General features: G+C 42.2%; 1 protein-coding gene across 3 annotated transcripts in view; it reads right to left on the minus strand.

The window, feature by feature from the left end:
* ZDHHC17 (zinc finger DHHC-type palmitoyltransferase 17) overlaps window positions 1–24987 on the minus strand; it is a 132368-nt gene that overhangs the window by 94491 nt on the left and 12890 nt on the right. For 2 of the 3 annotated variants that reach the window (XR_005587717.1, XM_039497953.1), the window contains exons 2-3: window positions 10205–10308; window positions 195–317 (exon numbers count right to left, since the gene is read on the minus strand). Coding sequence is in view for 2 of the 3 variants with exons in the window: in XM_039497953.1 (XP_039353887.1) it covers window positions 195–317; window positions 10205–10308 (227 nt within the window). In the remaining variant the exon portion in view is untranslated. Of the gene's footprint in view, window positions 1–194; window positions 318–10204; window positions 10309–15568; window positions 15697–16982; window positions 17125–24987 lie in introns of all 3 variants that reach the window. The other variant, XM_039497962.1, reaches the window with a different exon arrangement.

A 24987-nucleotide genomic window follows, 5' to 3' on the forward strand; every position in this document is an offset into this window, starting at 1 on the left:
TGTGATTAATAGCGATTCATTTTTTTTGAGTTAATCGCTTGAGTTAACTGCGATTAATTGATAGCCCTATTTTTTACCCTTAAAATTGAGAATGAGTGGGCTTAAAAAGGAACTATGAAGTCTATTTAGCATTATAGACAAACAAAACATTGCTTAAAGACATCACTGATGTTTAGCTATATATTAATACATACTTCACCAGATCTATTCTGTTGTTGATTGCAGCCCAGTGGAGAAGTGTAACGTTTTCTTTGTCTGGCTGCCGTACATCATAACCTGCTTCCACCAACTCTCTACATCGTTCATATATTCCATACCTTGAAGAAGAAAAAAAATTCAACTTATTATCGTATGCAAAAACCAACATGCAGAAAACAATCAGGTACTTAGATACCACAGAGATGAGCACAATATAAGAACCTATGCAAAAGACTTACAAGATTGTTCTCACCTGCTTGGAGATAAGAACCAAAAAGGGAGTAAGAAACAGCAAACTTCTTATGCAGAAGGATTACCATGACAAAGTTTTCTTTTTTCCACCTGCTGCTAATAGGAGAAGCATGAAGACAGAAAATTCATGCACAAATCGGACAAGACAATCAGTCAACTGCATAAGGAGTTCTTGAAAAACTATATTACATCTGTGAAAGAAACCAAGATTTTGCTCCCCTGCCATAGAATTTCATTTGTGAACTAATTAACCAATCTAGGTCGACCTGAGACTACTGTTTTCCACCAAGAAGTGCTCTCTTCCCGCTTCCCTGGAAAAATCCAGACAATATAATCTCAATTTATGGAAGAATCACACAAGCAGCATGCAAAACCAACTGTTCTTCATGGATAGTCAACACTACCTGGGACCAAAGTTGACCAACATCAACACTTCCTTTCAGGAAGAAGACTTGCTGATGTTAAGAAGCATGTAGCTGCTTGGGCAGAATTCAAAAAAGTACTACTAGCCACTCATAACCCAGCTAGCTACTACCCTGTCTCCATTCTCCTATTCATGGGCAAAATTACAGGGAAAATTATGACTCCATTAATGTACTCCATTAATGTGAACTGTTCTCTCAGTTCCTTCACTACTCAGAGTTTCAAGAGGAGTTTCTGAGCTGCAAGTATGGGGTCGTGAGATCCACATTGCTTAAAGTCCTGACTTTAAGCAATAGAAGATATACCATTAATCCTGAATTAGGTACTCAAAGGGGATCAGATTATTTTGACTATATCCTTAGGGGAAAATGTTTTTATTTAGCTGTGTATGTTTTCCTAGTCAAAGGTTTTCTAACTTTCCATGAAAATTCTCTAGACTTCATTGGAAAATTCTTTATCCAATCATGGTAACATGTTACCTATCCAATCATGTTAACTTTTCCTGGGGGAATTCTGCACTACTGCGAAATGCAGAGTTTTTCAAAAATTAATGTTGGGCATGCAAAATTTCTGCCCCTCTCTCACCAGAAATGGGCTGCAGAGATGTTGGCTGCCACTAGGGGCCACTGGACCCGGCAGAGCCCAGCTCCCAAATAGAAGACAAGGCCGGAGGGAGGGAGAGGGAACTGGAGGGTTCCCATTAGCTGCAGTTCCCAGCATGCCCTGAAGGATGGAGATTGCAGAATGCAAAAAACTCCATGCAAGCCCAGGGACCCAGCATCAGGCTGTTTCTCCCTCTGGATCCCTGGGCTCTAGGAGGGTAGGGTGCATGAGTGTCTGGGCCGGGGGTGGGAGCTGCAGCTGGGCTCTGGGGGGTAGAGGTGTGATTGTTTGGGCAGCGGAACCCCACAGCTGGCCTCTGGGGGGCAAAGGGTGTGTGTCTGGGCCGGGTGGCACAGGGGTGGAGCTGGGCTCTCTAGGGGGTGTAAGTGTCTGGGGAGGGCCCCGTGGCTGGGCTCTGGGGGGAGGGAGTAGAGAAACAGGAACTGGGTTGTCATAGGGGTTTCTTTAACTCTCTACTCCTGTGGGAATTTTGTTGTCTGTCTGTATTGTTACAGACATACTTGCTGACAGGTATTTTGAAATAAATTACACCTCTACCTTGATATAACGCTGTCCTTGGGAGCCAAAAAATCTTACCGCGTTATAGGTGAAACCGTGTTATATTGAACTTGCTTTGATCCACCGGAGTGCGCCGCCCTCCCCCCCGGACCACTGCTTTACCACGTTAGATCCACATTTGTGTTATATCGGGTGGCGTTATATCGAGGTAGTGGTGTACCAAAATAATTGAACCTCGCATGATTATATACTGTTAAAAATTTGCAGAATTTTGCTGAATTTTATAATATTGTGCACAGAATTTTTTATTTTTTGGTGCACAATTGCCCCAGGAGTATAATTTGGAAGTCTCCAGACCGTGAGGTGAAGACACAGTGGGTCCATACAGCATATGCATTCTGAGTCATGAAAGATTATGTCAGGTAGAAATGGGAGAGTTATTGGACAAAATGATTGAACTCACACCTTCTTGTCAACTGTTGGAAATGGGCTATCCTGATTACAACTACAAACTTTTTTTTTTCCTCTTGCTGATAATAGCTAACCTTAACTGATTGCTCTTGTTATAGTTAGTATGGCAACACCCATTTTTTCATGTCCTCTCTGTATATATATATCTTCCTAATATATTTTCCACTGCATGCATCTGATGAAGTGGGCTTTAGCCCATGAAAGCTTATGCTCACATAAATTTGTTAGTCTCTAAGATAACACAAGTACTCCTCGTTCTTTTTGCTGATACAGACTAACACGGCTACCACTCTGATACAGTAGGTCTGGATACCAAAACTGATGAGGCCATGCTGGGGATACAAGAATCATCTGAGCACTGTCCTGCTGCGCTTTCCTTAGAACCCTGGAAATTAAAGGAAGGGGGGTGGGAGGGAGAACACACAGACAGTGGGACGTGACCCGGAGATTAGAAACTCATCTGCTAGAGAACCCAGACCCCGCGAGAGCAAAAGATGGCATTTTTTTCTTATCCTTAAGTGCAAAGATATCTATTTTCTGAAATCCCCATGTTGAAAGATATGTGTTAGCAACGACTCCTTCGGAGACCATTAGTGAAAGGAGCAACTTCTCCTAGTTCATCTGTCACAGCATTCGATTCCTTTGGGAGATATATCGCTAGGAGGGCTATGCAGTGACTGATGCACCATTCCCAGAGTAAAATGGTTTCTTGACAGAGGGTGACTGAATTTTGTTCCTCCCTGTCTGTTTATGTCATACATTATTGTGGTGTTGTCTGTTAAAATCTGTACAACTTGATTTCTCCACAGCAGTAGGAACAATCTGCGAGCAAAACAAAAAGCTCTTAGCTCCAGCACATTTATGTAAGCTTATAGAGCTGCTGAGGTCCAGAGGCTGAGAGTCTGGAACTGACCCAGATGTGCACCCTAGCTGCTAATATCAGGATGGGAGATATAGGCGAGAAGGGCATTCCTAACAAATATTGTCTGGCTCTAACCACTAATGAAGGGACAAGAGTATCAACTGAGGGATCATGATTTGCTGGTTCATCCTGTGAATGCTTGGATCCAAGACAGAAAAGGTCTCAGTCTCAATCTGACAAAAGAGCCATGTGACCTAGCAGCCTCAAACAAACTCTTATCCATGTCTGAGGGTGTGACTGACGCAACAAGATCAGATGGGAAAGATTCTGAAATCTCTCCATAGGCAAGCCCTCAATGTGACACTTCTCAGGGCACCCAGAGTTGAGTCTTTTGTTACCACCTGCCTCCAGTGCGAGGGAGTCTTGCCTGTGCTAGCTGGGTGTTAGCTCCTTAACGCAACCAGCCTGTCAGATACTCAAGCACTCTTCTTTGGACAACACAAACCCTTTCTTTGCCTTCCGGGTTGACAATAGATGCCCCTGAGTCCCTCCTAAGTATCCCCCTGTGGAATCCAGCCCCTGATCACAGGATACCCACAGAAATTCCAGATCCTCTGGTCCCGAAGGAACACAGCTTACCAGTTTTACGTTAGACCACCACTCCTTTATTAAACGCAACAATTTAATTAAATTACAAAAAAACAAGAAATTCATTTAAGAAAGAATAGAGATTAAAATAAAAACCTGTGTAAGAGATGGGAACAAATGGTTAGATATCAAACAAAATCATAACACATTCTAAACTTAACTATAAGTTATCCTTCTATCTAAAGAAGGATATCTCACACAAAGTTATTTCCAGTGTTTTCAGTCAAGCCTGGCTGAGATCCCTTTTTCATGAAGCAAACCCGCTGTCAGTTTAACTTCCTAAATGAAGGATGTCAGGGTGTCTTTCTGCTCCCCCAAATATACCAGAACAGACCTTTGATGTTGACCTCAAAATAATGCCACCTACACACTGTTTTCCCCTTCCTAGTGATTCCTTTCTGAAGTCTCCCACAGCTCTTCATTAGCATTTTACTTAAGATCCTAACAGACTGCTATTGTATGGTACAATACACAACGGTCCACCATGGAGATAAGCATCTCCCACCCACATCTGGAGGAGTATGTCTACACACGAGGCTTAGTGCATGACATGCTAACTTTGAGTGACCTGCTTTTAACTACAGACCTAGAAAACATATTTTTTTAGTATATATACACGCACAACTCCTCACATATTTTCTGATCATATTCTCACAATGATAAGGACCACCAGTGTGGCACTACCCCTTTGGTGAACCAATGGGGTCATCGTACCCCTATGTATCCTTGTGCCCTTGCCAGCATCAAGAGGTCCTTGGGTCATACTCAGTGTTTTGGAGTCTATGATAGCACCTATAAACTTTATGGTTTGGGATGAAATCAACTGAGATTTCTTTAGATTGATTTTCAGCCCTAAATCTGAAAACAGGCACAGAATCAATCTTACTGAGTTGGAGACCTGCTGGACTGATTTACCTCAGATTAACCAATTGTCAAGATATGGGCACACATATACCTTGACGATGTAAATGAGCGATTACCACTTACAGGCACTTTGTAAAAACTCAAGGTGCAGTCAAGTGACCAAACAAGAAAACCTTAAACTGACAATGGTCCTTCAGTACTGCAAAGCAGAGAAACTTTCAGTATGACAGGTGTATCGCCACATGAAAATAAGCATCTTGCAAGTTGACCATACTAAACAAGTCCATAAGATCTAATGAGGGTGTGATGGATGCCAGAGTCACCATGCAAAGCTTTGGATTGGACATATAACTGTTGAGGAGCCTGAGATCTAGTATAGGTTGCCACCCTCCTTTTTTCTTTGGTATCATAAAGAAAGCAGACTAAAATCCTTTTCCTCCAAAGGCAAGTGGTACCAGCTCTACGGCACCCAGCTCCAATAGAGATTATATCTCTTGGTGCATGAAACTTATGTGAAATTAATCCCTGAAGAGAGATGGGGAGGGTGTATGGTATCAGGTGTATGGTATAGAACTGTAGGGCATAACCTTATTGAATGACCTGCAAGACCTAACAGTCTGATGTTATTGTGGTCCAGGTATCCCTGAAGAAAGAAAGGTGGGAACCAAAAGGGGGAGGGGAGATACAGATCCACACATTGGTTCAGTATTTTCCTTATTACTGTGGTAGGTCAGCATCTGACTAGGGTCTCAGATTATTCAGTTAAAAAGAGGCTCAGTCCATGTTCTCTTGACCTCTGTGTGCGCTTCTTAAAAGTGCTTCAGATGACACACTCTGAGATTCCCCTGAACAAAAAAGGCAATGGTTGTGTCCATCCATGAACAGAATGACTTTCCTGCAGGAAGGCAAGAACATGAAGCCTGATAAGCCAGGCCCCAGCATCAAATCTGAAATTGACAAGCCCAGGATTTGAAACCTGCAAACAGGGCTCAGCCTAAAACTGACAAGGTAACTGACTAGTTTCACTGACCACTATAAACTAGCTGTCTTTTAAAAAAAACAGTAGCTAATGACAAGGTAACTAATAACTAAATTAAAAGATTAATAACTTGTAACAGTAACTAACTGAAAAAAGGACACAAAGTCTTCCTACTTATTGTTGAAGTTCAGTTAGAAGGAACCGAGGGTGAACAGGTCGCACTGCCCCCTTTCTGCCTGGACATGCCGGCATGAAAAGTGCATGCATAACCCCTGCTGGACACTGCTATTTGAACTTCCAAACCTCTGTGCCAGGCAAACTGACACAAAATAAGTGGGAACCACAGGCACAGGAAGAAGAAACTATGGTTATGAAGCCTTTGTAGCTTCTTGAGAGATCTTTATTTTTATTGAGCAGTGAACATCCTGCTACCAGCCATTGCTAAAACCACCTTCCCAAGAACTTTTAACATATGGTAGCAGGGTCCATATGGGCCGGTAGTGTGCTGTATATTTACACCCTGATTTTCCATGCACTAAGCCTCGTGTGTAGACAAACCCTAAGTCCAAATAGCAGTGTTGTGTAAATGTATGTCTGGAGCTCCATGTTACAGAAATCAGGAAAGTGGTAAGTGTAATGCATTGAGGTCGCCTTGGCCCTACTAGAATGGGACCAAAATCCTTCTGAGCCAGCCATTGCTAAAACCACCTTCCCAAGCAATACCAGCAGATTAGCTGACTGATTCATGTGAAACTTAGTCAATACTTGCGGTAGGAACCTGGGACAGGGACATAGGACAACCTTATATTTATGGAATACAGTAAATGGCAGGCCAGCCATAAGGGCTTTCAATGCAGCCCCTCTAAAACAGGAAGTGTAATTCTGTTTTTCTATGGAGAACCAAGGACATCAAAGATGCAGCGAGAGACATCTCCTCTACTATTACCAAGGGAATTTTCAGAGTAGTTGTCAACTATTTCATGAAATACTGCATCCTCTAACAAAGACACAATTCCCATATTTTTATCCAGAGACTTCTGGTCTTCCAGTTCAGAATCTGTTTCCTGATGTTCTTCGAGCACCTCAGGTTCATCTTCTTCTGAGAGCATGTCTGATGCAATAATTGGGGATTGCTCTCTTTCCCTGCGAATTGCAGACAGATCCGTGACCTTTGGATTCAATGAATGAAATCTTCCCAAAGCTCTCAAAAGAGAAAAATTCCTTCTGCAATGGGTATGCTGTCATTCTTGGTAACACCTGGGAGAGGGCCAACAGGAGGTGCCAATCCAGCCAACCGTCCATTCCTATTCAATCTCACATTACCTGCTACAGCATGCATCTTTTCCACGTTTGTTCAGCAATATCTCATCCCTTAAGAAATGGACAATGTGGCAACTGAGTGGGTTAATCTCTGATTCCAAGTTTGACTGCAGATCCAATTTCTGATCCAAGCACAATGGAAAAGGAGAGATTAGAAGTAGTAGCATTTTACTGGAAGAACACAGGGGAGCATTAGGTGGCAAGAAGGGTGGTGAGAGACAATAGCTCCTCTATCCTTGGCTTCTCTGGAGGGAAAGTAGTAGTACGTGGATCCAAAGAAGCTCCTCTATCTCTTATGTCTTTATTGGTCCCCTCCAGATTCAAGATAAAACAGGGCCAAGGATTTGTACAGTGGATTTGATCTACCACTCTTATGGGAGATTGCTGAGCAGGCTTGAACTGAGTCTGATCCGTGGGACCACAGTATTAACTGCCTGCTGCACTAGATGTTCAGGATCCTTCTTTCTCAGTTTAGGATCCAATGATCTGTGATTAAAAGACACTGGATCCACCAATTTCCCCAAGTATCTTTTGGATCATTCTTACACATTGAGTGTTTCCCCTGAACTCGAGTTCCTGGATTTGAGGGAGATTGCTCCTACAAAATGGCTTTGCTTACAGAGGCTGCCACCGATGGAGTCTCTCTGCTTTTCAATTTCAGGCACAAAGATTTGAGATCCTTTTTAGATACCACAGGGTTCTTGGAGCTTAGAACCAAAGAAAGTTCACACTTCTTGAAGCCAGGACTCCTGACTTTCAGACCCAGCATCTGATCCCAACAGCAGAACTGAAGCTACACTTAACAACTAACTACAAAACTTTTTAAGAAACAAAACCCAACACTAAAACTCTACCTAACTATTTACACTATAATCTAATCTATATGATAATGGTATAACAAGACACTGTTCAAGATAAAGATCTTGGCCACTGGCCCCGAGTGGTTCCTGATCCACCAGCTGCAGTGGTTGGAAGAACTACAGTAGCCACAGCACCATGCCCCCTTTTATAGCCTCACCCTTTGTGACATTACCCAGGGTAAAATATGGACCGATAACAACTGTGTCCTCTCATTTCTCCAACCTGGGATGCCTTTTACACTGCTTTGCTGTTAGAGCAACCACTGCTGGCCAGCTCACACACAGCCTCCAGGATGTCAATTACTCCCAGTTATACCCCAAGAGTGCTACAGCCACCCACCGCTGATTTACACTGCAGAGCAACACCAGCAAATACCCAGTTTCAGACTTCCTCCCAGAAGTGTGTCTTGTACTGCTCAGCTCTCTCCTGGACAATACAAGCTCATAAGTAGTCCATCATTTTATTAATTAAAAATTATATGCATAAATCTTGTTACCCCAAATGGAGCTTCCCAAATACTTCAATCGAAACACACTGGTCTAAATAAAACAATAATACAAGTTTATTCACTTAAAATATATCTTTTGTAGTTATTACAAGTAATGAAACATAAAAGTCAGCACTGGTTACAAGAAAATAAAAGTAAATTTCAACTAATGCCTAACTTAACAAGTTAGTATTAATTCAAAACAAATGTCTCTCTCAGCACTTTTTAGCAGTCTTACTGGCTGAATCTTTCAATCAGGATCCCTCCCCCAGTCCAAAGCTATTTCCTTTATTCTTCAGGTGTTGTGGATGCCACGAGTAGAGAGACAGGAGGGACCAATTGGGGAGTCTCCTCTCTCCTCTTTATAGCTCTTTCTCTTCTTGGAGAATCATCTCCAGCTGAGGTTCAGGAGATGGAAAGTCTGTGTGGATGGGAACCCTCAGCTGTTTCTTTCTCAAGATTTTAACTGCATCGCCTTTCCTGCCAAAGAATAGCTGACAGTTCATTTGATTTTGCTGACACCTGACTCAGGCATTGGCTAGCCTTTTGTCTCTGGGCAACTGGTTTGTGGCCACTCCCCCCAGACTTAGAACATGTCATACAGACAAATCTTACAACTTTACATGCAATGTTGCCACATATTTTACCAGGACAATAATGATCAGGCTTCAAGTTCTTGCCTTCCTGCAGGAAAGTCATTCTACTCATGGATGGACACAACTATTGCCTTTTTTGTTCAGGGGAATCTCAGAATGTGCCATCTGAAGTGCTTGTAAGAAGTGGGCTGGGGCCGGGCTGCTCCACTTCCCCCGTTGGCAGTGAGTGCGGGGAAGTTAGGGAAAGGACGTCCCCTGTTCTCACCTGCGGCGGGAAGCAGAGCACTGTGGCCCCGGCCCCAGCTGTGTCGTGTGGGGACGGGGGTAGGGAAGGTCTCACACTCACTGCTGGCGGCGGAAGCGGAGCAGCCCGGCCCCAGCCCGCTCCACTCAGCCAGCTCCCGGCCGCGGCACTCCGCTTCTCGCTGCAGGTGAGTACAGGGGACGTCCTTTCCCCAACCTCCCTGCACTCACCAGCAGCAGGAAGTGGAGGGCCACAACTCGGAGCAAACACGCTGATCCAACAGAGCACTGCTTTATCATGTTGTATGCGAACCAGTGATTCATTAGTATAGTCACAATGCTTAATTGCTACTATACTACTTGGCAACCAATTTACAGTTTTATGGCAGTGTTGAAATTGTAGATTTAAAGGAGATCAGGGGAATGCTACTTATGCATTCTGTGTTCCAATGGTCTAAACACCTAAAATCACATAAGAATTTTGTAACTGTGTATGATCCACCCCATCTAGTAATTTATTTGTATTTTAAAACATAAGTAACATCATAAACAAAATGAAAAACTAATTTCAGAAAGCATTTAATCTTTTCTCCATCATCCACACGAGCAATAATCTAAATCTCAACACTTTGCATAAAGACTCCTGTATATTTTCATACAGTGGGCATAAATTTCCCCCAAAAGCATTTTTTAATTCAATTTTCGAATCGTATACTATAATCCATCAGCCCAGGATTGTGGTTTCTGAGGATACAAAAAATAAATTATTCATTCAAATTTTACGCAACAAAAAGAGATTTTCATTTTACTGTCATTCCACTAATGGAGATATTGAAAAATTTAAAACTGTAAAAAAAAAAAAAAAAAAATACACTTACTGTGTAGCTTTGACAATGTCCCATGTGCTGTAATCATCAATGTGGCTTTTCCGTCCAAAAGAATCACTGTATCCATGGTTATAATGGCTTTGGGACTTGATTTCCTACAAAATGGAAATCTGCTATTACGGCATGATATTTAGGTTTACTGCTAGAATTCTTAAAATATTTGTAACTGAACAGCATTTATTTTGAAATATTTCCATATGAATACAAAAATACTATATCCAGTTGAACACAGAATAAAAATCACTTAAATCTGGCCAGGATACATGGTCAAAACTCTTTAAATGTTGTGAAATGTACCACGGTATTCTTTAATAAATACATTTCAAGACCTTAGTTTTATATCTCATCCAAGAGATGGCACACCTGCAGCAGCACAGTATCACCAAGTCCCATGCGGCAGGCATTCAGTAGATATTGTTTTAGAAGGCAGAGTGCCCCCTCCACAGTAATGGCCATCTTTACAAGTATGTAAAATATGACACCTGGTAGCTTTTTAATTATATATCAATGCAATCAAAAATGAGTATCAAATGTATGACTGTTTACTTTTTTACTTGAATTCTGTAACTGTACGCTGTTACACAGCTGCACACACCCCACAGATGATGCCTATTATATGTGTAGTAGTAAAGCGCTTTGGGGATCATTACCACTATGGTGACTATAACCTAGTTTCTATATTCTGTTGTAGCTCTCTGATCATAATTAGGAGCTTATCAACTGGGCAATAGAAATCATGTTTTAAGACTCTAGGACACACAAAATACCCTACTAACACGAACTGAGTTCCCTTCTTTTGTTATAAACCCAATGGAAGGGAAAAGAAAAAAACAAACCAGGATATTTCCTCATCTTACTTCAATTGGGGGGGGAGGAAGGGGAGGGAGAGTGAAATAGGGATGTAAATATTGGTTAACACAGTTAACTGCTCGGGCCTGGCTGGGGGTCCTGCTGGCCCGGTGCGGCTGGGGTTGCTCTGGCCAGCGCAGCCAGGGCCAGGGTCACTCTGGGGGCTGGGGACTGCTCCAGCCCAGCCGGCGCTGGGGTTTCGCCGGCCGGCACAGTCAGGGCTGGGGGTTACTCTGACCTGGCTGGGGTCCCGCCGGGCCAGCGTGGCTGGGGTTGCTCCAGCCAGCACAGCCAGGGCCAGGGTCGCTCTGGCTGGGTCCGCGCAGCTAGGGCTGGGGTCCCACCAGCACAACTGGGGTTGGGGTCCCACTGGCCTGGACAGCGCTTCGCGGCGGGGCTCGCTCCAGCCCGCCAGCCCAGCCTGGCCACCGGGGCTGGAGTCTCTCTGGCCAGCGCAGGACCGTCGGGGTTAACAGTTAAGCTCAGTTAACAGTAAGCTTAATGCTTACTGGTTAACCTTATACCTTTCTAGAGTGAAAGCGAGAAAGCGAGAGAATGAGAATGTGTGTACACAGCTATTCTCAGGAACATAAACATATGACCTTGCAAAAATTAGACCTACCAAAAGAGTTAAGTGGTCTAGGCTTCAAAGAAAAAATGGCCTAGTCTATAAGTTGTACAGCCTTGATTTAGCACAGGCATTTCCTAAATCAGGGACCACATTTTCCTCTGAGGTATAGTGCTCAAATTGTCAACATGCTAATAACTGTCAGCTGCAGAGTGTCTCAACCATTAATCACTTTAGATATATCATACCGCCTCCCTTTAAATGTGGTTTTTTGTTCTCCATCATCACTATAGTATTATCCTGGAGAGCATGAACTCACTCTCATCCTCATCATCACATTAAATACGGATAAGCAAAAAAAATCATACTTAGTAGTACAAACCAAACAAAAAGACTGCTTTCCCCACCCTAAGTTATAATGTACATAAAATTTTAAAAGAAAGATTAAATGTCAGTTATTTCATTTAGAAATATAGTTTACTACAACTTACACTGCTGTAAAAGACTGACTGAACAGCTAGATAATACAGAAGATGTGATTCTTTTCAGCAAGTTTGCAGGTATAATGGGCCCAATGCAGCAGAAAAGAGGCTTCAGAATTAACTTCAACTATTTCCTATTCAGAGAAGAAACTACCTTTTCCTACAGCAGTTTAGGAATGTTATATTAATAATTTTGCAGCTGCTCCCTTCCTGGGGCAAAGTTTGTAATGGAGGATTGTTTGCTCACTCATCACACTTCAATAGGTCCTGACATTCTATTCTTCCCAGCTAACTGAACATTTTGGAAGTCAGACAGTTAAATTAAGAGAAGAACTGTACAGCCTAAAAATTGTCACTCCTAGCCCTCCTTCCCCCCAAAAATGAATCAATGAGGTGACAAAGAGGGGAACCAAAGTTAGAAAGAACACATGTCCAACCTGCTTTAACAATAGTTTAACCATAAAAAGAAACTTCAGAAATGACTCAATTTCTGAATACTGAATGTTAATATTTTTTTCCTCATTGTTAAACCATTATCTAATAAAGCAGATTATAAATGGACTACTAATCTCTTATATTGAGTTTACAGGACAACATTGCAAATGCCATACTTCAGCAAAATGGTAACCTCCAGCATCAGGCTCAATTACTCATATTGTATCTTTAAACTTCTAACACAAACTAAACATCTCAGTTTATTCATGGTGAAGTGCTTCTTTAACTTGTGACATTTCAGACTGTTGAGATGAATGCAGTTTTACTTAGCAATTTTTCTATTAATATTATCACTTGGTCTCCTTAGCAACACAGTCAATAGAATTTCACCCAGAAATTTCTGCATCAAGCCCAATAACCTTGATTTGAACCAGAGCATATCTTTTAGGAGATAAGTATCAGGAGAACTGGAGTGAAAACACAAAACAAATAAGTTCCTGATCCCACTTCCGTGAAAATGTATCCATGTGTCCCACCACAGGATCATAATACCTGCAGCAAAGTTTGCTGCTCTGCCTTGGAGGAAATGAGTCCCACCTGAGGTCACAGTCACCTGTTTTACTCAACTACCTGGGATTCCCATGAAGCAAGACTCAGAAATCAAACATCACAGAACATGAGTCAATTCACCTTGCAGGCAGAAATTTTCCAGTTTTGGTCTCTTTCTAGAGATGAATGATTTGGAAAGTCTGAGCAAAAATTTTTGATCTCAACGTGATGGAAAACTTATTTTTTCCCCCATCAAAAATTATTGAAAGGGTTTTAAAAAAAAAATCTGGAATGACTGGAGATATGAAAATGAACGTTTACTTAGGGATTTTCATCGTAAAGAGAAATGCTTTTGAGTGAATTGTTTAGTTACAAGCCTCTGGGAAAAAATGCACTTTGCACATATATGGTACAAGTCATACTACTTTTACCACACTTGTTCATGAATATTCAGAGAGGATGAATAAACAGAACTCCTTAACTTCATCGAATATTCCAAAACTGCCAGGGCAATTTCCAAAAGTTTTATGGTAATGCCAGACAGTGTTCCAATCTAGCAAGTTACCAATGAAGTTGAAAACAAAAATCAGTATCAACTTGCTCCAGCTCTGAGCTAGGATTGCGAACTTTCTAATCGCACAAAACGGAACACCCTTGCCCCACCCCCCACTCACACTCCCCATCCCTCCCCATCCACTCCCTCTGTCACTCGTTCTCCCCCACCCTCACTCACTTTCACTGGGCTGGGGCAGGGGGCTGGGATACAGGAGTGGGTGAGGGCTCTGGCTGAGGGTCCAGGCTCTGGGGTGGGGCCAGCTATGAAAGGTTTAGGGTGCAAGAGGGGGCTCCGGGCTGCGAATGAGGGGTTCAGAGTTCAGCAGGGGGTTCAGGTCTGAGGTGCGGGAGGGGGTATGGGTTCCAGCTGAGGGTGTGGGCTCTGGGGTGGGGCCAGGGATGAGGGGCTTGGGGTGCAGGAGGGAGCTCAGGGCTGGGGTAGGGGTTTAGGGTGCAGGAGGCGGCTCAGGATTGTGGCACGGGGTGACAGGAGGTTCAGGGTGCGGGCTCCAGCTAAGCGGTACTTACCTCAAGCAACTCCCAGAAGCAGCCGGCATTTCCAGCTCCTAAGCAGAGGGGCCATGGGACAATATGTGCTGCCTGTGCCAGGAGGCACTGCCCCCACAGCTCCCATTGGCTGCTTTGGGTGGGAGCAGTGCGCAGAGCCCCCTGGCTCCTGCGCCTAAGAGCCGGACATACCAGCCGCTTCTGGGAGCTGCGCGGAGCCAGGGCAGACAGGGAGCCAGCCTTCATCCCACTGCACCACCAACTGTACTTTTAGCAGCCTAATCAGCACAGTCTCCCTTTTTTAAGACATTCTGGTCAAAAACTAGACACCTGGCAACCACTCTAGGCGATAAAGGTTAATATGGGAGTAACTGTACCAAAATTTACAGGACAAATACATAATAAGTGTGATGGGTCGTGCAACCCACACGAGGCTTGAAGGGGCCGGGTAGGCCAATTAACTCCCCAGGCTGTATCTGGAGGAGGAGTCTGGGAGCAGGGATTGATTAAATGAAGCTCAGCTGGGCAAAAACAGGAATGATGTGTATAAAGCCCAGGATCTGAGAGCAGAAGGACGCTGCAGTGAAGTAGTCTGCAGTCACTCCCTGGGGGAAGGGAGGTGTGTTTGAGGCTAGAGATAGGTTGCCTACAGTTACTCCTTGGGAAGAGGGAGCTTGGGCTAGCAAACCCAAGGAAGGAGGAGAACCAGAAAGGCAGGAAAGGGTAAAGGCAGCAAAGTGTGGGGTATGGCAGACCGTGGCTGCTGAGAGGGCCCCAGAGCTGGAACCCAGAGTAAAGGGCAGTCCCAGGTTCCCCTACCAGCCACTGGGGAAGTGGTGCAGACCAGACAGCGGAGAGCAGACTGCCTGAGATAGTTCTCCTTGGCAGGCTTTGATATCCAAGAAGGGGAGGACCCCAGTGACCTGGCCAGAATGCCAAGTGACAAAGAGGAAGCTGTAGCTCCTGGAGCAAGAGAGGCTGCAGGATGAGAGAAGATGGGTGGAGAGACATCCAGAGGAGAGTGAGTAGCACCTGGAAGGAGCTAATCCCCAAGAGCAGCCGGGAGGAGGCCCTAAAAAACATATAAAAGACAATATTTAAAACCTATACTCAAGAGTAACTCATAAACCAAACCATATGAGATGATCTAAATTTATGTTTCTATAGAACCTCCTTGTTCCATAGGGCAAACACAGTCCATAATGCTTTGGGGGCAAGGGAAGGGGAGAGATAGGGAAAGAGTAAAAGCTTAGTCACTATACTGTAGGTCTAATGTTTGTTAAACTTTCCAGATTGGTCAGAATGACAATATAACAAGAATACAACACCTTTGTTTCCTCAATGCCATTCTGAAGACAAAGGATGTAAACCTGTAGAGAATCTATGAAATAAACTTGATCTTATGCTTACACTGGCAGTATTCGTTAGCAAACGCATCTGGTATGCAAATCATCAACATATGGAGCATGTTTTCCCATTTCACCGTCACACTACTTCATACATAGTTCAGTCCTTTCAACATTCCATTAGCCTGAAAGCTAAGCAGGAAAACTGGTTAAAATATCTATATTCCAGTGCTATGCTGCCATCTATGCAAGAGCCCTGTCTTAATAACAGCAGGAGGGCATCTACTGCCAAGGCATATTACAGCTGATGCTCTAGGTGTCTGGGAAGGGAGCCACATTATGTCTGCAAAGGAAGAGGCAGCTTTGCAGAAACTCTCTTTGCAGTCTCAGAATAAATCGGGCTCTCTCATATGGAGGAACAGTGCTGAGAAAAGTGCCAAATATAGAAAGAGAATTGTAAGATGCACATCAAGGCCTAAAATAAAGTGAGACAAAGTGCAAACGTAAATGCCTGGAGGTTGCCCTTTTTTACTTTGAATTTGAAAGGTGATGCCATGTGAAGTGATAACAGTGCCAGTAACTGTATCAGCATTGTTCACCTATAGATACACTAGACAACAAGAATTTTGCATACCAAAAATCATAGTAATCAGAGTTTGAAAAGCCTACTGGATACATACTAGCGAGAGGATAAATCAAGTAGAGAGAGGTTAGTACAAAAGACGACACTAGAGAATTCCAGCACAGTACTCTAGTTCAGCCTATTTCTTGCCCTTTCTCGGATGCTTAGAGATGCGTCATCTCTTTTTCCTATTCAAGCCTCTTAACTGCTGTAAAGCAGACGTTAAGGCTGAAGAACTTCACTATTTCCCTTGGATGCTGGCTGTGGTAGTCGTGCATCTACATAGGTTAAGGATTAAATATGAGGGAAGAGTCTTCCTGACTTAGATATCACTTTCCACAGCACTTTAGTTTTCCATGGTAGCCTTTCCTTCAAATAATGACTACGCCAATTTTGCTTATTGTATAAAACCTGTCAGGATTATGGACCTAAACTCTCTATAATCTGTAAATAATCATTTAAACAACATTAATATTATTTTTTTAAGTGGTACATGTTTGCTGAAGTTTTAAAGAAAGTCAAATCATTGGACTTATGGAACCCCTGGAACAGAGTTGCAGTGCTAAATAAGCTTTTAGCAGTCGGTAGCATCTTCTGCAGGTCTAGAAAGAATATTTTCTTCATTTCAGTTTATTAAATTAGTTCAGTTTAATGACTAGTTCAAAGCTGAGAAACTGCCTGGAAGCTGAAAGTTTGTTTTCTTTTTCCAGTCTATGAATAAAAACTAGGTGTGAGAGGATGACAGCTACTATAGTGCCAAAATCTTGAAGGTCAGGGTTACCAGAAACAGTTTAATACACTAACTTCAGCTTTAACAAATCAGTTTTAAATGCAAAATATGTTTTGACAAACTCACCTTTTCTTATATATCCAACACATTTAAAGACGTTTTATTTAACTAGTAAACTTTTAAAATGCTGTTTTTATGCATTAACTGAATTCCAATTTCCATCCAAATGCAGCTTGACACAATTTCATGAGTAATTCACCATCATCATCTAGTAAATGTAACATAAGAAAATTTAAACGTTAAAAATCTAAATATATGTTTACCTATATAATAGCTTAAAAGTGTGTGTGTGTGTGTGTGTATAGATAGAGAGAGAGAGAGAGAGAGAGAGAATGAATCATCCTGATTACCAAACAGTAGTATAAAATTTAGTGTACTGTAAAGGCTATATTTTTTTTACAAATACACGTTTTAATGGTTGCCAACTAGAGAGAATCAACCTTTCTCTAGGAAAATAATTTAAAATAAAAAACAACAATACTTTGCAGTCATACATCACTCTTCATCAGTAGATCTCAAATCGCTTTACAAGAGGCAAGCATCATTGACCCCACCTTTACAGATGGGGAAACTGAGGTAGAGAGAGATGAAGTGACTTGCCCTAAGTCACCAAACAGGTTAGTGGGAAAAAAAAATCAAGAATAGAATCCAGGTCTCCCGAGTCCCAGTCTAATGCTCTACCTACTAGATCAAAAAAAAGTTTCCTGCTTGCAGTTTTAAATGATTAAATTTTTAATTTTATTTTATTTTATAATGATGCTTAAAACTGGTGATTTAATCAATCCACCCTAAATACAGCTAAGCTATGCCATTAAAAAAAAAAGATAGGTGATCCTCAGATTCGCAGGATCTTAGCATAGTAAGGCATTAACTAGGTATGAAAAAAAAAATTCTCTATCAATTGTTTTCCAGGACACAGACAGGGCAGTGCAGACTGTGTGTGTGTTCGTCAGCTGTTAGACAGAACAGAGTAAGTGTTCATGGCTATCCATCCAAAATGAATCTCTTCATAGCTAGTCACTCTATTAAGATCTAACACACAATGGATGTTCTTAATGGATGGATGGAGAAAGATTTGCAGTTAATAGGGACTGAAGATTTCACTGATGGCCTGAGGTAGGAGACCACCTTGATGAACCTAACCACTAAATCATGAGCTGCTAAGAGGGTATCTGCCTAAGGAGCCTTTGAACCCCTACCCTTAATGCTCACTCTGAGGCCTTCTTGAATCCCCTCCTAAAGGAACTCTGTAGCTATGGGAAAGGATATTTGGCTTTGTCAGTGCACGACTGGGCTGTTGTGAAGCTCAGGGCCTTGGTAGAACAAGTCTTGACGTTTTTGGAAAGATTATATGGTGAATTTTTTGTTTCAATCCTTTCAAAAAACAGGGAAAATCCACTGTCCAGGTGTCAGTCTGCTCACAGATAGGTGATCCTCTGAGAAGGGTTCAAGGAGCTCTTCTTGTTCACCACAGGCCTTACTTATCTAATTGCTAGCCCCTAAGCAGAGCGTTTCATGTCTCACGTATGTGTGAGAATGCCTGTGAAAGAATCTAGAGACCCATACCTCATCACAGCACTTGCTTCTTCAACCTTGTCCTGAAGGTCCTCCTCTCCTGGTCCACTATATGCTGAAGTATTAAGCAACCCAACTCCAACCACGGCTGACTGCAGAGAGGCTGCAACAGGCAGGAGATGTGATGGTCTGAGGCACTATATACAGAGACTCCAAAACGTGGGACTGATTTAAAAAGTTGCATCTTTCCTCCCAGTGGACCTCTCCATATTACTAAATGTAGGGCAAGTTGCATGAAAATTTGGGCATAATGCTCATCACATCCAGAGACACTTGTCACTATCTCAACCAGAAACTGGAGAGCTGATGCCCAGGAGAGAGAAAGGAGGAAAGAACATGAAAGCCTTCTTTTAAAATTGGATGTCTCCTAAGTGACAGCTAAGAAGGAACACATCCAAGGTCCACACTGGTTGCAGCCTCATCTCCGAACAAGTTTGTGAAAACAGTCTGCACACCAATGCCAAAATAAATCTCTATACTGACTTCAAGGGATGTGTGCCCATTTATGAATTTGGCTCCATTACTGAAATCATTCTAAAACTGGAGTGGAAATATTTCTTCAGACCTACTCAAGGTGCAGTACTTGAATCTTATTGATTCTCAATAAGGTTGTTCCTGCAACCTTATTGAGGTTGCAGGAACAAACCATCCCAATGTGTAGGAAGAAAAGTAAATATGGCAGGCGACCAGCTTGGCTTAACAGTGAAACCCTTGCTCGTCTTAAACACAAAAGAACAGCTTACAAGAAGTGGAAGATTGGACAAATAACCAGGGAGGAGTATAAAAGTATTGTTCAGGCATGCAGGTGTGAAATCACGAAGGCCAAATCACACTTGGAGTTGCAGCTAGCCGGAGATGTTAGCAGTAACAAGAAGGGTTTCTTTAGGTATGTTAGCAACAGGAAGAAAGTCAAGGAAAGTGTGGGCCCCTTGCTGGATGAGGGAGGGAACCTAGTGACAGAGGATGTGGAGAAAGCTAGTGTACTCAATGCTTTTTTTGCCTCTGTCTTCACAGACAAGGTCAGCTCCCAGACAGCTGCACTCTGCAGCACGGTATGGGGAGGAGGTGACCAGCTCTCTGTGGAGAAAGAAGTGGTTCGGGGCTATTTAGGAAAGCTGGATGAGCACAAGTCCATGGGGCCGGATGCACTGCATCTGAGGGTGCTAAAGGAGTTGGCCGATGAGATTGCAGAGCCATTGGCCATTATCTTTGAAAAATCATGGCAATCGGGGGAGGTCCCGGATGACTGGAAAAAAGCTAATGTAGTGCCCATCTTTAAAAAAGGGAAGAAGGAAGATCCAGGGAACTACAGGCCAGTCAGTCTCACCTCAGTCCCTGGAAAAATCATGGAACAGGTCCTCAAGGAATCAATCCTGAACCACCTAAAGGAAGGGAAAGTGATCAGGAACAGTCAGCATGGATTCACCAAGGGCAAGTCATGCCTGACTAACCTAATTGCCTTCTATGACGAGATAACCGGCTCTGTGGATGAGGGGAAAGCAGTGGATGTACTATTTCTGGATTTTAGCAAAGCTTTTGATACAGTCTCCCACAGTATTCCTGCCAGCAAGTTAAAGAAGTATGGGCTGGATGAATGGACGGTAAGGTGGATAGAAAACTGGCTAGATGGTCGGGCTCAACGGGTAGTGATCAATGGTTCCATGTCTAGTTGGCAGCCGGTATCAAGTGGAGTGCCCCAAGGGTCGGTGCTGGGGCCGGTTTTATTCAATATCTTCATTAACGATCTGGAGGATGGTGTGGACTGCACCCTTAGCAAGTTTGCAGATGACACTAAACTGGGAGGAGTGGTTGATACGCTGGAGGGTAGGGATAGGATACAGAGGGACCTAGACAAATTAGAGGATTGGGCCAAAAGAAATATGATGAGGTTCAACAAGGACAAGTGCAGAGTCCTGCACTTAGGACGGAAGAATCCCATGCACTGCTACAGACTAGGGACCGAATGGCTGGGCAGCAGTTCTGCAGAAAAGGACCTAGGGGTTACGGTGGACGAAAAGCTGAATATGAGTCAACAGTGTGCCCTTGTTGCCAAGAAGGCTAATGGCATTTTGGGTTGTATAAGTAGGGGCATTTCCAGCAGATTGAGGGATGTGATCATTCCCCTCTACTCAGCACTGGTGAGGCCTCATTTGGAGTACTGTGTCCAGTTTTGGGCCCCACACTACAAGAAGGATGTGGATAAATTGGAGAGAGTCCAGCGGAGGGCAACAAAAATGATTAGGGGGCTGGAGCACATGACTTATGAGGAGAGGCTGAGGGAACTGGGATTGTTTAGTCTGCAGAAGAGAACAATGAGGGGGATTTGATAGCTGCTTTCAACTACCTGAAAGGGGGTTCCAAAGAGGATGGATCTAGACTGTTCTCAGTGGTAGAAGATGACAGAACAAGGAGTAATGGTCTCAAGTTGCAGAGGGGGAGGTTTAGGCTAGATATTAGGAAAAACTTTTTCACTAGTAGGGTGGTGAAGAACTGGAATGGGTTACCTAGGGAGGTAGTGGAATCTCCTTCCTTAGAGGTTTTTAAGGTCAGGCTTGACAAAGCCCTGGCTGGGATGATTTAGTTGGGTTTGGTCCTGCTTTGAGCAGGGGGTTGGACTAGATGACCTCCTGAGGTCCCTTCCAACCCTGAGATTCTATGATTCTATGAATCCAACAGCTAATGTTGTGTTTTGCTGAAGATTCCTAAACCACCTTTGTAAAAAATAGTCTTTTTTTGTATCCTTTAATTTAAAATGGTGTGTAGTGTTCATATTGCAATATAAACACAAATACTTTTGAACAAAGTAGGTGCTTTTTGAAACATCTGTTGTCCAAAAGGAAACAAGAACCACAAATGTCTCTTTCCTAACGCATAATATGTTGCAGCATAACTCAGCTAGTTAACTAAGACATTATTTCCTTTTTCTGTAAATATTTAGCCAGCAGCTGAGTTATATTGGTATGTACTACAGCTATTTCAAAGAAAAAACTGAAAACTGCAGAAGTGTCTACTTTTAACATGAATATACTGGATTATCACAACTAAACCCTGCACATGAATAAGAACCACAAATATAATGACCATAAAATAACTCTCGGTTGGTGTCAAGGACTCCAGCATATATAAGCTTACTGCAGAGTCAGAAACAAACATTCAGTAGTCAAGGACTGATGACATTAAAATTAATCTGAAATTACGACAAAGATGGCATAATCATCCCAAGATTCAAATTCAGTCATGGAAATAAAATATTATGCTTTTATATAGTGCCTTTTATTCCAAGGGATCTGAAAATGCTTCACAAGGTATGTAAGTACACCATTGTTTATATCCACCTTCTGCTGGTGAGTCCTTATTAGATGTCTAATAAATTTTTCAAGCCCTGTTTTAGATAGGATATTTTATAACAACATTCTCCCACTGAGCGTGACTACTCCAGAACCTTCCTCAATCCTAATAGGGGAAGGAAGTGCATGTCATTGATCATCATGACTTGAAAGTGTTTTTACCTATTACACATATATAGAATTGGCAGCTAGATTCTCAGATGCCTGAAATTAGGGCTGTCAAGCAATTAAAATATTAATTGCAATTAATTGTGCGATAAAAATATTAATCGTGATTAATCACAGTTAAACAACAATAGAATGGCATTTATTTAAATATTTTTAGATATTTTCTACATTTTAAAATATATTGATTTCAATTAAAACAGAGAACATAAAGTGTACAGTTGCTCACTTTATATTTTAGATTACAAAAAAAAATATTTTTCAATTCACCTCTTACAAGTACTGTAATGAAATCTTTATCATGAAAGCTGAACTTACAAATGTAGAATTATGTACAAAAAAAACCCCTGCATTCAAAAATAAAACAATGAAAAACTTTAGAGCCTACAAATCCATTCAATCCAGTCACTCAGATAAACAAGTTGGTTTACATTTGGAGGAGACAATGCTGCCTGCTTCTTGTTTATGTCACCTGAAAGTGAGAACAGACATTCACATGGTGCTGTTGTAGTCGGCGTCCCAAGATGTTTACATGCCAGATGCGCTGTAGATTCATATGTCCCTTCATGCTTCAACCACCTTTCCAGCATGGACGCATGTCCTCTGATGACAGGCTCTGCTCGATAAATGATCCAAAGCAGTGCAGACCGACACATGTTCACATTCATCTTCTGAGTCAGATGCCACCAGCAGAAGGTTGAATTTATTTTTTGGTGGTTTGGGTTCTGCAGTTTCCACGTCAGAGTGTTGCTCTTTTAAGACTTCTGAAAGCATGCTCCACACCTCTTCCCTCTCAGATTCTGGAAGGCACTTCAGATTCTTAAACCTTGGGTCGAGTGTTATAGCTATCTTTAGAAATCTCACATTGGTACCTTCTTTGTGTTTTGTCAAATCTGCAGTTGAAGTGTTCTCAAAATGAACATGTGCTAGGTCATCATCCGAGACTGCTATAACATGAAATATATGGCAGAATGCGGGTAAACAGAGCAGGAGACATACTATTCTCTCCAAAGTTGTTGAGTCACAAATTTAATTAATGCATTATTTTTTACCGAGCATCATCACCATGGAAGTATGTTCTTTGGAATGGTGGCCAAAGCCTGAAGGGGCTTACGAATGTGGCACGTAAATACCTTGCAACGCCAGCTACAAAAGTGCCATGTGAACGTCTGTTCTCACTTTCAGATGACATTGTAAATAAGCAGCGGGCAGCATTATCTCCCATAAATGTAAACAAACTTGTCTGATTGGCTGAATAAGAAGTAGGACTGAGTGGACTTGTAGGCGCTAAAGTTTTACATTGTTTTCTTTCTGAGTGCAGTTTTGTAACAAAAAAAAATTTACATTTGTAAGTTGCACTTTCACAATAAAGAGACTGCATTATGGTACTTGTATGAGGTGAATTGAAAAATACGATTTATTTTATCATTTTTACAGTGCAAATACTTGTAATAAAAAATATAATGTGAGTGCTGTACACTTTGTATTCTGTGTTGTAATTTAAATCAATATATTTGAAAATGCAGAAAAACATCCAAAAACACTAACTTTCAATTGGTATTCTATTGTGCGATTAAAATTGCAATTAATCACAATTAATTTTTTTAGGTAACTGCAATAGTTAACTGCGATTAATCAACAGCCCTAACTGAAATGTTAATACTTCTGTCAAAAGGCATGCTGAAAGGACATACTGGTGAAGGTTTTCACAAAAAATGTCAAGCCAAAAAAGTGTAATAAAAGCACACTCATTCAAGTATACAGTCCTACCCCTGTTTTGTAGTTACAGTTACAGATATTTCACTTACAGTACAGTACGGCACCTAGTGCCACTAACATTAAGATGCCTCTACTCTTGTAACCATTTTATTCAGAACTGGATCTGTGCTAAGTCCTGCTTCTGATGTCAAAATAGTTGGAACGCAATATGGGGAGAAATGTGTAAGAGAAGGGGAGTAGAGAAGTACTTGAGGACCCTCTTACTTTAAAGTTTTATTTCATTTGCAGGCAATTTTTAAAGCTACTTTCTTTGTGTTAAAAAAAAAAGTTAATTGGATTAACAAATTATATATCCAAATAAGAGTAAATCTTTGCTGAACACTAGTGATACTTCAAAAACAGATATCTCTCGTATAAAGTATACAAAAATATGTACAACAGAGACTTCTCACTGACCCCCTCTAAGATTTTAGAGAAAGGAGAGGATTCTGTACAGACTGATAAGATCCAATCAACTGTAACTACATCATCTTCATACATAACAACTCAATCTCTCTCTCAAAAAAAAAAAGTTTACTTAAATAAAAGGCATTGTAATGGCTTGTTTTAAACCAGGGGTGGCCAACCTGTGGCTCCGGAGCCACTTGCGGCTCTTCAGAAGTTAATATGCATCTCCTCGTACAGGCACCAACTCTGGGGCTGGAACTACAGGCGCCAACTTTCCAGTGTGCCGGGCGGTGCTCACTGCTCAACCCCTGGCTCTGCCACAGGCCCTACCCCCACTCCACCCTTTTCCGCCCCCTCCCCTGAGCCTGCAGTGCCCTCGCTCCTCCCCCGCCCCCCACCCCCACCCGAGCCTCCTGCACGCCATAAAACAGCTGATAGGGAGGTGCAGAGAGGGAGGGGGAGACACTGATCGGCTGGGCTGCCGGTGGGCGGGAGGCGCTGGGAGCCTGGGGGTGGGGGGGTGAGCTGATGCAGGGCTGTGGACATATTACTGTGGCTCTTTGGCAATGTACATTGGTAAATTCTGGCTCCTTCTCAGGCTCAGGTTGACCACCCCTGTTTTAAACTATTAAACCATTAAATCATATAAAAATTCATTGTCACTTAAATTTACTTTTTAGGTTGTTTTTTTTTTTTGGTTTGGTAATAAAGTCATAGAAGCTAGAAAATTTGTTTCCCTACCAGTACAGCCCTCTTTCATTTCCCATTTTCTTATACTTTGAGAGATGAATTTAATATGGCTTTTTAAATTACCTCAA

This window comes from Mauremys reevesii, linkage group 1 (assembly GCF_016161935.1).
Source record: "Mauremys reevesii isolate NIE-2019 linkage group 1, ASM1616193v1, whole genome shotgun sequence".
NCBI lineage: Eukaryota > Metazoa > Chordata > Testudines > Geoemydidae > Mauremys > Mauremys reevesii.